Raw genomic sequence first — 13,716 nt, 5'->3', positions numbered from 1 at the left:
TGTAAAAGTTAACACGATGGAAGATTAATGATGACAATTAAACTCTTTATAATGACCAAGAAGAGATGTTAACAGGTAACCTGAGATGAAATGTTTGCTGTAATGGGTCACAAATGTGACTGACTTTCCAAGCAGCTGAGCCCAACTGCAAGGCACATTGGGGTATATCATCCTCATTTTCTGGTTTAATTTTAGAAAGAGGAAGCACGTGAAAAAGTTTTGCAGAAGCAACATTTTCCAGGAACAAAACCTCACAATACATTGTGAGTCTTCTTTCATAGGTAAATCTGTTTCATGATGAAAAAGAGACCAGGTCTTCATGAACTCCTCCACTATCAACCCTATACAAAGAATATAGTATGAAATCAGGGAGCTGAGATAGTGTGGTTCTGGAACTACACTTTCTGTTGATGTAGTAGTACCCAGATAGAGCTTGGGAAGCCTAAAAGAATAGGTAGTTTACTTGTCCATTTGACTCTGGCATATTGGGAATAAGGGAGTGTTTGGATTGTAGTCGATTTCTCTGACAAGTGCTTGTTCTGCATGAAGTCTATGTTGCTGATAAAAGTGAGAACCATATGCTTAGGGACCAGATGCACAGAAGGCAGAGTTGTCATTCTGTTGTGAAAATTTAGAAGACAGAGTTGTCTTCCACCCAGACAGTCAGCCTACTTCATCTCAGATGACCAGAATTGGAGCCAACTTTTTCTACTCTCCAAACAAAAAACCAGAAAGCCTGTATAAGAACATGAGATTGTACCTATAAAACTATTACAACAATTTTACATATAAGTGACTCTATGTAAAAAGACTAGAAACAGAAAAAATTAGTTTTTTGAATTAAATTTTATTAAAATGGTGGAGTTCTGGGGTCAGTGATTTCTGGTCTTAATTTGCTTGATTGTTTACTGTTAACTTATACAACTATGTTGTATGTTAACTATACTGGAATTAAAATTTTTTAAAAGAGAAAAAAATTGCTGGGTTGTTAAGATAATGCTTCACTACAAATAAAAATATGAAAAAAGCCTTCCTTCTTCTCCAGCTAAGTTAGTTGGATAAGACCCAGAGTCAGCTTTAATGTGTTTAACAAAAAAATGCTTCTAGCAACAGCTTATATTTGAGATTCCCATATCTTTGCCTCCAGTGGAAAGACTAATCCAAGGCAAATGAAGTAAACCAAGTGTGTCCTCTTCTCTTCTCATCCTCCAAGTAACATCCTTTCCCTGGTCAAGACCCTAATACTCTTCTAGGATCTGATGCTAGTTCCTGGAGGATCAGGATCCTTTCTTCTCTCTACTCCAGGGCTCACAGGGGCATATATTATGCTTTCTTTATTTAATTAGCAATAATAGTATTTAATCCTCTGATACTTTTATCTGATGTCTTAAAAGTTATCTCTGCACACTGTTATTTCTACCTCTGGAGACATTATGATGTTGAACATGACATGACAAGGCTGAGGAAACCCGGTGATACAGCATGTGTTACACTTTGTTGTAAAGCTGGTGAATATCCATTACCAAGAAGCTAAGATAAAGTGATTCTGAGACTATGCTTTCTGGTGATCTAACAATTTCCAGGATAGATCTATGAGAACATAAAAGATTAGATACTTAATTATTTTGCTCATACAACTTCTAGTTTTAGTTTCTCTTAGGTATTAACTCCACATTACTGGGAGAGGATCGTGCATATCTCTCAGTTCTCTCCCCTTCCTCTGGCCACTCTGACCCTCTCTATGTTTGGGAGAGTCCAATCATTCCTGTGTATTAGGGTTTCCTTTGCCTGAAACATTCTACCCCTGGGTACCCATGCATCCATGAAGGTTTTCTTTCACCTTCTAAGTGCCAGTGATAATGTCACCCAGAAACACTTTCTAGAATCATTTAATGTAAAATACCCTTTACCTTTGTATGGCTTATCCAATTACCCTATTTTATTTTCTCCATATCTAAGAACATGCATCACTGCTTGCTTCCCAATGTCTATCTCCAATCCCCAACTAGAATGGACTATTTTCTATCTTGTTCATTGCTGATTTCCAGCTCTTGTAACAGTGCTTAGTAGACAGAAGGTGCTTAGTAAATATTTGTTGAATGACTGAGGGACTGTATGAATATAGGAGGCTCACCCTAATTGGGGGGCAGCTCTCAGATTAGGGGAAGTCTTTTTTTTAATGTTTATTTATGTTTGAGAGACAGAGGGACACAGAGTGTGAGCAGGTGAGGGGCAGAGAGAGAGGGAGACACAGAATCTGAAGCAGGCTCCAGGCTCCAAGCTGTCAGCACAGAGCCCGACGCGGGGCTTGAACTCCTGAACTGTGAAATCATGGTCTGAGCGAAGTCGGACGCTTAACCAACTGAGCCATCCAGGCGCCCCTCAGATTAGGGAAAGTCTTGAACTGGGCAGACAATGAAAGAGTTGCATTTTCATCTCACTGGACTTCTCCAACTTTTAACAATAATATTATAGACAGAGAGATAAAGAATAAAGTTGTAACTGGGGTAGAGTGTAGGGATCCCTGAAAAGGTGCTTTCTGAGCACATGAATAGATGTAGAAGAGGAGAAAGATAATTTTATTTAGAATGTGAAATAACTTACAGAATGAAAACTAAAATACCAACCTACATGGTCTTATAGATATGTTCAGACAATTTTCTCTTTTTAGTCTTGTCCAGGCCCTTCAATAAATATTCATTGAATGAATACATTAACAAAAGAAATGCTTAAGTGCTTAAGGCAGAAAATATAGAGTTTGGCACTCTTCCTGAAAGAGGTAGGCAGCCTGACCTCAAACACAGTTGCAGAGTTTGTCTTTACCATTTTAGTCTACTCAGAACTTGCATGGCAGTGCCCAATTTTGGCCACCCATTCTAGACACTGTCCCCATTCTTTTCTGATCCTTCTTTCAATACTTTTCTCCATTCAACAGCTTAAGACCTGGTTGAGCCCACGTGGGGATCAACTTTTTGGGAGGGCAGGATATGTGTAACTGTTAGCACTATTTCAGTCATACTAAATTAGCCTGTGTATGTTTCATGGCTAGATTCTGCCAGGGCAGAAGGTGTTAGACTCCTGGCTTAAGATAAAAAGCTTTGTTACTCGCAGCAAAGCAATACCCAGAAACTGGTGCCTCAGAGCTGCACAAGGGGATAAGTGGACCTAGATGGATGCCTTCACATGCAGTGGGTTGCAGTATAGGAGAGGAACACTGAACTTGGGAAATCCGCCACTATCATAGTAAGTGGAAGCAAGTCTGCTGTTTGTCTTGGGTAGATGTCACTTTATATCTGAAAGTTGTAAACCCAACCTTAAAAAATGGCTTCAGCAAACAGTGGGGAGAGCCTTCCACTCTTGGGGCACCCAGCAAAGAGTTGCAGGGCATCTCAGGGCCAAGAGTTGATTGCTTCACCCAACAAGTACCACAGGAGATGTGAAGAGAGCTGATAGACACACATGGCAAAGAGAAGATGGAATGGTTGGTTAAGTAACACAGTAAAGGCTGATAAATGTTTAAAATTCTTTTTTGACACCCAAGTAGGAAGATATTTGAACATTTGGAACTTTGTAATTCTAAATGGTATATTCTATACTCAGATTCACAGTGAGAAAAATTTCCTTTAGCAAAGCTTCAAAAAATATAATTCCTGAAAATATAATTCATAAGTTCGGATCATGGCATTTTCTTCCTCCCCTCACAATCCCTAACCCCTGGCAACCAGTGATCTTTTTACTGTTTCCACAGTTTTGTCTTTCCCAGATGTCATCTAGTTGTAATTATACAGTATGTAGCCTTTTCACATTGGCTTCTTTCACTTAGTAATATATAAGTTTCCTGCATGTCCTTTCAAGGCTTGATAGCTTTCTTTTTTTTTTTTTTTTAAAGCACTGAATCGTATTCCATTATCTGGATGTACCATCACTTCTTTTTCCATTCATCTACTGAAAGACATCTTAGTTGCTTCCAAGTTTTGGCAATTATGAATAAAGCTGCTATAAACATCCATACACAGATTTTTTTTTTTCGTATGTGGGTATGTTTTCAATTAATCTGGGTAAATACCAAAGAACACGAATACTGGATTGAATGGTAGGAGTATGTTTGTTTTGCAAGAAACTGCTAAAATGTCTTCTGCCAGTGACTGCACCATTTTGCATTCCCATCAGCCAATGAATGAAAGTTCCAATTGCTTCTTCTCCTCACCAGCACTTTGTGTTCCAGATTTTGGCCATGTTCATAGGTGTGTTGGTATCTCATTGCTTTTTTTTTTTTTTAATTTGCATTTCCCTCATGAAGTACAATGTGGAATGTGTTTTCATATGCTTATTTACTCTCTGTATATTGTCTTTGGTGAAGTGTCTGTTCAGCTTTTTTGCCCAATGTTAAACTGGGTTGTTTGTTTTCTTATTGTTGAGTTTTAAGAGTTCCTTGTATATTTTGTTTTCTTATTGTTGAGTTTTAAGAGTTCCTTGTATATTTTGGATAACGGTCTTTTATCAGACATGAAGTCTTTTTATTTTAAAAAAAATGTTTGCTTTATTATTAATCTTTTCTTCTTGGTTGTGTATCCTATTGATTAATTATGATTGAACAACCACAACCCCACAATGTCAGCTGCAATGTGAAAGGGAGGTAAAACTGAGTTTGCCAAATTTAGAAATGCTTTGCAAAAGAGGGAGTAGGTGTGGCAAAAAGTAGGGTGACACAGGGAAAATGAAACAACATAGCCTTTTTAAAAATGTCATGTTAAAATAAAATTGCCTCTCTAATGAAGTAAATGACACAGACTTTTTTGGTGTGTAATGTTGGAAAACCACAGTTTTCTGTCCTGATTTAGATTGGGATCTTTTAAATTCTTACTAAGGTATTCCCAAGACACTTTAACAAGGGAATTTTTGCGAGGCACTTTTTGATCAATTTGCAAGATTAGTTTTGCCTGAGTTTAACTAGGTCATGCTTTCTGTTCTCCTCTATCTCAGCAGAAACATACTTTATCAAAGGCCAAACACACCAAATGTGGGATGTGCTTTTAAAAAGGTGGGTTTGGAATGTTAACAAATTAGTTTTATAATTTTAAATAGTTTCAAATTTAAATACCAAAGTGCTTGAGTGATTGGGCTTTCACTGAGATCACTAGTCCATTGTAATTTATCTTTCTTCTGAACACACCTGAGCATGTGGGGTCTGTAGCATAAATTTGACAGTTGCAATTTAATAATTTATTTGGGTAACATAGTGTTGTCTTCAGCTGTCATTTAATTTTCCAAGTTTTCCTCTCCAAAACAGAAAGAAAAACCCTTGTGTATTAGGGCTTTCCAGAGAAGCAGAACTAATAGGTTTATGTCCATACAAACAGAACAGAGATTTATTTTAAGGAATTGGCTCATGGAACTGGGGGCGGGGGGGGGGGGGGTTGGCACGTCTGAAATCTTTAGAGCAGACTGCAAATTCAGGTAAGAATTGATAAAGTCTTAAGTCTGGAATCTGGAGGGCAGGCCAATAGGCTGGAAATGCAGGTGGAGTTTCTACGCTGCAGTCTTGCAGCAGAAGGGAAGCTCAGTCTGTTCTGAAAACCTTCCACTGATTACAAGAGGCCCATTCACATGCTGGAAGGTAATCTGCTTTATGTAAAGTCAATTAATTGTAAATGTCAGTCACATCAAAAAACACCTTCACAACAACATCGAAACTAGCATATGGTTAAACAACTGGACACCATAACCCAGCCCACTGACCCATAAAATTAACCACCGCGCCTTGAAAACAAAGAGTTATAGATTCTGTGTCTTTGTGCGTTGCCACAGTGGTTATTGTCTATTGAATACATATACTCTGGGTAAGTACATACTGGTTAAATGAATATTGGAGGTGAGTATTACTTTAGTTTGTCTTCCAAAACTTACATGTATTACTTCATAAATGAAAATGCCAATGGTATCCAGATATAATTTTTAAATATTGCATGTATGGATAGGCAATATCAGTACTGACTCTTTACAGATTAGCCTCAAATAAGTTCAATGGGAAGAAATAGCTTTTTAGGAAATGGGAACAATTGAAGGTGTGAAAGAAGTTGGTTTCCATGGGAGGAGTGAGGAGACCCAACCCAGCATACTGGACGGGGCAGGGCTGGGAGTGCTCACAGCAAACTGACTGTGTGAAAGGCCATGATGCTAGGGAGGCCACTGGGAATCAAGGGCAGAGCTTTTCACTGAAAAGAAGGGTGGCCACTGAAAGATCTTGAGCAGGAGAGTGATCTAAAGACACTGGTTTTTTAAGACTCTGCATCTGATAACAGTATTTGGACCAGAGGCAATGAGAGAGACGTGTCAGTTCAGGTCCTCTGAGAAGCAGTCACTCCCACAGAAGGGTTTTGGAGGATAGTGTCTGTACAGGATAAGGGAGCAGGGGAAGGCAGGAAGAGCCTTGGAACCTGCACTGTCTGACAGATAGCCACTAGCCACATGGGACTATTGAACATTTGCAGTGTGGCTAGGTTGAATTGAGGTGTGTAAACACCCCGTAGATGTGTAAAACTTACTACTGCAAACTGAAAAGCAGAAAACCCATCACACATGTGAGAATGTGAAGTACCTCCTTAATGGCTTTGAAAATATTGACGCCATGTTGAAATAATATTTTGGGATAAAAGATATCATTATATACATTTATTTATAATTAAAATTTATTCCATCTGTTTCTTTTTCCTTTTGTAATGTGATTACTTAAAAATAGGAAACGACATACGTGGTGGCTCCCTCACTTCACATTTCTTCTGGTCAGTTCTGCTTTCACACTGGTGATAGGAGAGAGGAAGGAGGATCCGGCAGCAAGGGTGGACTGCGGATCTAAGAGAGTTGGAGTCTGGCTGATGGGGAGTCCCTGAGCAAAGGCTGGCCTTTGGGAGAGTCCTACTTTGTTAAGGAATGGTTTGACACCAGTACCCCACCATGCTCAGTCATTGGTGGGGGCCATACTGGGAGTCGTATGGCCTGGATGGAAAGACAGTAGGGGATCCAAAGGGGTGGCAGCTGGGGGCAGTCAGTCAACTAGCAGTCAACCAGCAGATTCTTTGGAAGTGTATGGGAGTACTGTATCTTCTTCGCTCCTCAGAAACCAATCTTTGTCATGGTAATTTAGGCAGCTATCCCTGATTTCTTTGCCACTGCTGTTGGCCTGCAGCTCTGACTTTTTAGGTCTGTTTGTGTGGAGAGTGCCCACACTGTGCTCTGGATGAGACCCATCCTCAGGAGCTCCAGAACTTCCAAGCTTGTTAACTTCCTAAGATTCAGTGACCAGAAAGAAGTCAAAGGGTCTCTGGGGTAGGTTAATGTATTTGGTTTTGAATGCCTCTCTTGTGAGACTATTACTTGCTGATGTTCCGGAGCCATTCCTCAGTCAAAATTGAAGTTGTGACTTGTGAAGTTCTTATTTGGTCCATGTTCTCTGAAAAGCACCAGGAAGCTTAGAACTCTGTAGCACTCCAATGATTTCCATTCTAAGTTCTCTGTTCCAGAGAAGATTATTTCCATAAAATGTATTTGGCCTTGAAAATTGATAAGCCAATCTTATATTGGTAGTTAAGGTCTAATGAGAAATGGTTCTGTCCTCTGAGAGATTGCAGTTGGGCTCATGTACAAAATGTAAGGGATGCGGCTTCCTCTGAATATGGCCTTTTTTTGTGTGTGTGAAAAAGCTGAATGATGGCAAAGAGAAGAGATATTTAGATGCTGTGGTTTTGGATGAAGTCATCAGTCCTGCTAGGAAGGCAATACAAAGGTTAAAAGAAGGTACTTTAAGATGTAACTGGAACCATCCTTACATTGCCCTGATGTCATTCTTGCTCTGTGTTGACATTTTTTTTTTTTTTTTGAGAGAGAGAGAGAGAGAGAGAGAGAGAGAGCAAGCAAGGGAGGGGCAGAGAGACTGGGAGACAGAATCCCAAGCAGGCTCTGCCCTGTCAGCACAGAGCCCAATGTAGGGCTCACAAATCATGATATCATGACCTGAGCCAAAGTCAAGAGTCAGATGCTTAACCGACTAAGCCACCCAGGTTCCCCTGTGTTGACATTTTAAACAAAGGACATTAAATCTTCAAAGAAGGGGGAAAAGGTTATATCATGGATAAGAAGCCCCAATAAATGAATCCCCCTCTATGAAGTCAAAGATTATTCTGAAAGACCACAGGAGCTTTCCCAATCATTAAATACTTTAAATAATAAGGAACATGGTAAATTACGAATATTATTAGGTGCAGAGGACAAAAAAAATTCCTGTGTATATTTTCCACAAATTTTATACCTGTCAACATCTTTTAATCCATAAATAAGACAGAACAGTTTACTGACTCATTAAGAGTATAGATTCAGGAGGGAGGAGTTAAGATGGTGGAGGGGTAGGGAGACCCTTGGCTTGCCTCGTCCTTTGAATGCAGCTAGATAAACATCAAATCAATCTGAACACCCTTCTGTCTGTAACCAGGCTACTAAGACGAAGCTGACCAGCCTGCCTTGGTTTGCCCAGGATTCTCTTGGTTTTACATTGAACGTTCTGAATCCTGGGAACTCCCCAAGAGCAAATGGGAACAGTTGGTCACCCCAGGGCAGGGACCCAAGTCTACTCAGTTTCAGCCTACTGGGAGTGGCTGACCCTAACTGGGAATGATTGTATGAGGCTTTAATGCCTGGGTCTTGGTACCTACCTCAGAAGCCAGCAAGGTCACCATGACTGGACCACACCCCTCTCCCATCACCCTTCCTGATTCTGATGGTCCTGTTCAATGCCTGATAGATTTAGGATATGAAAACAACAGTTGATTTAAGAGCTGCCTTCCTAGCAGAATACCTCTCCTGATCATTCTCCATTATGTTCTGAAACTCCACAAAGGGCTATTAATGTTCCCCATGCTAAGAACTTTAAGGCCTGACTACACTGTAAAATGTGGGCATGTGGGAATGGGGAGCAATAATTCTATAGTTGAAAGCAAGATAGATAATTTCTCAATAGGCCAATATTCACCCTATTGCAACACCAGCAGCAGCATTATCTAAATTGGCCTGACACATATATGCCAGTCTAGCCCATTGGTCCAAATCACAACTAATACTTTCTGAAGACTTTCACTGGTCTTTGACTTTATAATAGAAAGTCTAGTTTTGTTTGCTGCAAATACCCTAAATTTCTTCCCAAATGACTTCCCATCAAAACCCCAAAAGGAGTGGATGGAATTGTAATCCTCACTTGTTTCCTTGCCTCTGGCTCCTCCTTCTCTAACCCATGCTGCAGGAACATCAGATTCATCTTCAGTTTTAAAACTTAGTGTGAGTCTGATCTTCTTAGGTTAAATTTCAAATCTTAGCTTGGCAACTAAGGGCCTACACACACTAGACGTAGCCTGCAGTTCAGTCTTACTCTTTCATTATCCTCATGATGAAGCTTCCAGAGAGACAGGCAAGTCCTGCTGGCCTGGCCTGACTCATCCTCATCTCGGTGGCTAGACCAACCTCATCTTTTTTCTCTTATACAAAATGACCCATCCTTTGAGGATGAGCTAAGGCCACCCCCTCCCTGTGGTCATCTCTGACCTTTCTGTTTCTCAGAGGTTCCTCCCTATTCTGGAGCTGGGGAGAGAAGAAGCAGAGATCCTAATCTGGAAAATGGAGTGAGTCTGGAGAGGTGGAGAAGATGTCAGGCAGAGTTGAATAAGCTGGTACAATATTTATGTCTCTTTGGGAAAGTTTACTGGTGTAGATGGTATGGCTTGATGCCGGAGTCCAGCTCCAGCAGGTCCAGGGATTCCCGAAGGATGAACGGCATCCGCGAGCGTAACAAATGGATGCAGACAACAGCAGTGTGTTAGACTGGCCGCTTTATTGTGGCAAGAGTGGTATTGTATATGTTAGCAATTTCCCTGTAGCATGCGTCATCTATGTTTCTTGGCATTACCTAATTCTAAAAATGTTCCTTTGTAAAATCACCCATTAAGGAACATCATGGTTATTTCTTTGTAATGTTCCCTCCTGCCCTTTTGCTTATTGATTAATTTCTTCCTACTATTTTCATTATGTATCTACGTTTATTTATAGTCTATAAAGCGTTTGCTTTGCTATTTTCATGAAAGGTCATCTAGCTCTCAACACCTCAAGTGGAACGTTTACAGCGACATGACTTCTTAATTGTTCCTTTGAACCGTTTGCAGTAGAAGGAACAAAAGTATTTGCTTTGGTCTGGGGTGCCTGGAGGGAGCCAAGAGGGCCCTGGGAACCCATGCCTTATGCGCTCCCGGAGAGACAATGTATACCTAGGAATTAATGTACCTAGGTACCATTCTGTACCTTAACCCACCGGGTCCAGTTATCATCTGGAATGCCTCCAGGTGACCAAGTTGGGCCTAGGGGTTGGAGTAACTTGTATCCATAGATACATTCCTTTGTTGTTGGAGTGGGGGTTTCGAACCCATTTGCCCCCCTCCCTGGCTGGGAAATATATGCGGCTATCCTTCCTTTAGGTAGAGGACGGGCAGTCAGGAATGACACCACCGGCTGGATGTAAGGTTTTATTATCCATCTTCGGATTCTCATAGTTTTTCCCTCATCCCCAGAATATATCTCCAAGTTTGCCCCCATGGGTTTATTTTGAATCATCAATGCCAATTGGACCATGGGGATGGCCATGATGAGTAACAGGAGAGATACCAGTAGCTTTCCATTCGGAGGGTTGCTGTGCGTTGCCCTTCCACCAACCCCCCGGGCTGTGCCACCAGGAAGGCTGGATGGATCAGCTCCCGGAAGCTTGACACTTCAAATATTCAGAAAAGCTGAAAACCTCCTTTCTTTGACATGTGCATTTCACACTCAAGTCAGAGGAAATTTCCTGTTGGTCACATGTTGTCATACCCATGGATTACTGACCATTTGCACTGAGTGACTCTAATGCTACCTAATGAATTCAACACTTGTCATCCTTTGGCTTTTCAATATCTAACTCCTCTTTCCTAATAGCACCCCAATTACCATTTGGGGAAAATCCTATTATGTAATCTTGGTGGCAGTTAGTGCCCAGAAGCATGTGACATAGGTTTAGTTAACTGAGTGCTTTGGAACTTCTGTCTGGACAGAGGACATGGATGGAGCTGGTTGGGGTCTGGCTTTTGCAGTAGCAGTAGCAGTGTGTGGACCAGATGTCCTGCTGCCTTGTCTGTGCTGTGATTGTGGCAGCTCAGCTCTCAGGACCCCTCCTGCCCCTCATGCTTCCCAGGCCTGGTCCTCCCACCTCCCATCCATTCTGTAATGCCAGATATTCCAATAATGTCCCTTTCTTTTGCTTGAGATGCCTAGACTTGGTTTCTTTCACTTATGTATAAGAATTTTGGCTGATAATAAATACAATAGTAATATTAATTGCCATTATTTTTGTAATGATAAGCTAACGATTATTGAACACATTCTCAATGCCAAGCACTGTTCTTAGTGTTTACATGTCTTAATTCCCTCATCCTAATGATGGTCGTTGAAGTGGGCACTATTATCCTGGTTTCCAAAGGAGGAAATTGAAGTGCAGAGAGCTTGCTCACATTGGCAAATAAACAGCAGAGCCAGGATTTGAATCCACACAATGCCTGAAGCAGACTATTCAGAAATCTATATCAGAAAATAGAGTTTTAAGTAACAGAACTCCAAGGAGATGTGGGGAATTGGAGACAATCTCAATCTGAGATAGTGTGGAGAGAATTGAATGTCCTATTTTTTTTCTGGACTGGTAATCTAGTAGTCCATGGCTTGCAATGATAAGATAATGAATGAAATGATTGCCTATGGACATTTGTGTCCCATGGTCCATTGAGGAGAAGGTTCTGGTGGACCATGGTGTCACCACCATAAAAATAGTATGACAGATATGAAAAAAATTGATGAATAATTGGTTCTGATAACTTTGGACGGATTAAATCCAGAGAGCGATAAACCCAAATCTCTAAATTCTCAATTTAAGCCATGGAGAGAAATTTAGGGATGTTCTGTGAGCATGATGAAAAGATTTATTATCTCATAGCTGTAATACTCAAAACCCAGAAGCAGATTTTTTATCCTAAAGGATGCCAAATTACATCAGTTGAATAAATATTTCACTGTGTATGAAAATGTGGTCATCTGTCAAAAAAAAAGTAGGCCCTTGGGCAGTGGGATGGACTCACATCTGAGTAACCCAAATCCTCACCCTATACTGTATGGAGTTTCTGTTTCCCAAAAAAACAATTTCCCCTTTCTGCTATGACGAGATTGCTCTTCTCTTGCTTCAAGACTCTTTTATTCTTTGGCCAGAGGAAAGAGATCTTCCTAAAGGGAGATACCTATTCTCTATATTCCCCACCTGCCTTACATTTCTCTATGCTTAGAGAAATAAATGGAGTTAAATCTCAACATGACTTGAGCACAAATTACAAAATCAATCCTTTGATGAAGAAGGTTTCTATACCATTAAAATTCTAGGGATTTGCTAATTTTATGAGAAAATATGTGTGGAGTGTGTGTGGGAATGACTGATGGTGTTTGACAAATCAAGAGGAATATAATTGTAAGTCTGGCTGAAAATTTAAATATGGATGTGCTTACCAGATATTTTTGCATTCAGAGCAAGCCTTGAGTAGCTGGATATGGTTCCAGTAACTTATTTGGCTAATTAAACCAAATCTTCAACTCTAGCCCACAAAATATTAGGACTGATGAAAACATTTCTTGGCATAGAATTAAAGACCATATTATTTCATACATGGGAAATACGGAGTAATCCCTCGTGAGCATCTTATCCAACTACATCAGAGATTGTTTTAACAATCCACTGCCTTCAACAAGGTCTTCAGACATACATTGGTATAGCAAACACCGTTTCTGGAATAGGGTATTTTCTGAAGACTGGAGATTCTGGCAGGAGACTACACAGTAGAAATGGGTTACCTGATTTCAGGGTTGACCGGAGGATCCAGAGGTGACAGAGGCCACGTAACTCCACTTAACTATCAGAGAGAAAATGGGCATTATTTCTATAATGATCAGTAGGGTCAGCATGATAATATAAGTGGTCTCACCTAAAGAAATTTTTTTATATAGAGTATCGATATTAGGGTCGGTAAACTAAAGGATAATTACTCCTAATAATCCGCTTGGAAAATTTTTTTTAAACTTATCTTTGCATGCTGGGTTTAGCTGATTAAATGCCTTTGCCTAAAGGTAGCAATGCTGCCAACTTGGATACAACAATGATATTGGTGCACTGGGTGCCACACTGGCATGTGGCCATTTTAGTCTCATCATGCCCTAGAACTGTCAGGATCAAAAGTGATTACTGAGTTGTAGAATTGAGAAAGAGGCCTTGGATATCAAAGAAAAGTAGTCTTGATCTCAGTGGTGCTGGGGAAGAGCATGAATCAAACCCATGTGATCTCCGGGCGCTTTCTCATTCCACCATGTCCCTTATTCATGCAACCTCATAGTACCTCCAGGGCTCAGCTCCTCAGTTGAGAAGTTGGGGATAACTCAGTAAAGCAAAGGACTGCAACCACCTATGCTGACTGACACAAAGGGCACATGGATTGTGTCAAAGATAAGGAAAGCCAAAAATGGATGGGTAACTGCTTCTGATAACATTGAATGTTGAATGTCAGCAATAGCTTAGTGATTATTTGCAGAAATAAGGACTATAACCTCAACTGCATTTGC

At 40.4% G+C, this 13,716-nt stretch overlaps 1 protein-coding gene across 1 annotated transcript in view; it reads right to left on the bottom strand.

Moving 5' to 3' along the window:
• SMLR1 (small leucine rich protein 1) overlaps positions 1-9,304 on the bottom strand; it is a 55,193-nt gene extending 45,889 nt beyond the window's left edge. Inside the window, 2 exon segments of the mRNA XM_045058660.1 lie at positions 7,097-7,285; positions 9,245-9,304. Of these exon segments, the coding sequence (XP_044914595.1) occupies positions 7,097-7,285; positions 9,245-9,304 (249 nt within the window).
• Positions 9,305-13,716: the final 4,412 nt, after the last annotated feature.

Source organism: Felis catus, chromosome B2 (genome assembly GCF_018350175.1).
Source record: "Felis catus isolate Fca126 chromosome B2, F.catus_Fca126_mat1.0, whole genome shotgun sequence".
NCBI lineage: Eukaryota > Metazoa > Chordata > Mammalia > Carnivora > Felidae > Felis > Felis catus.
Note: the sequence above shows the minus strand (reverse complement) of the source record. Positions and strands in the feature narration are given on the sequence as shown.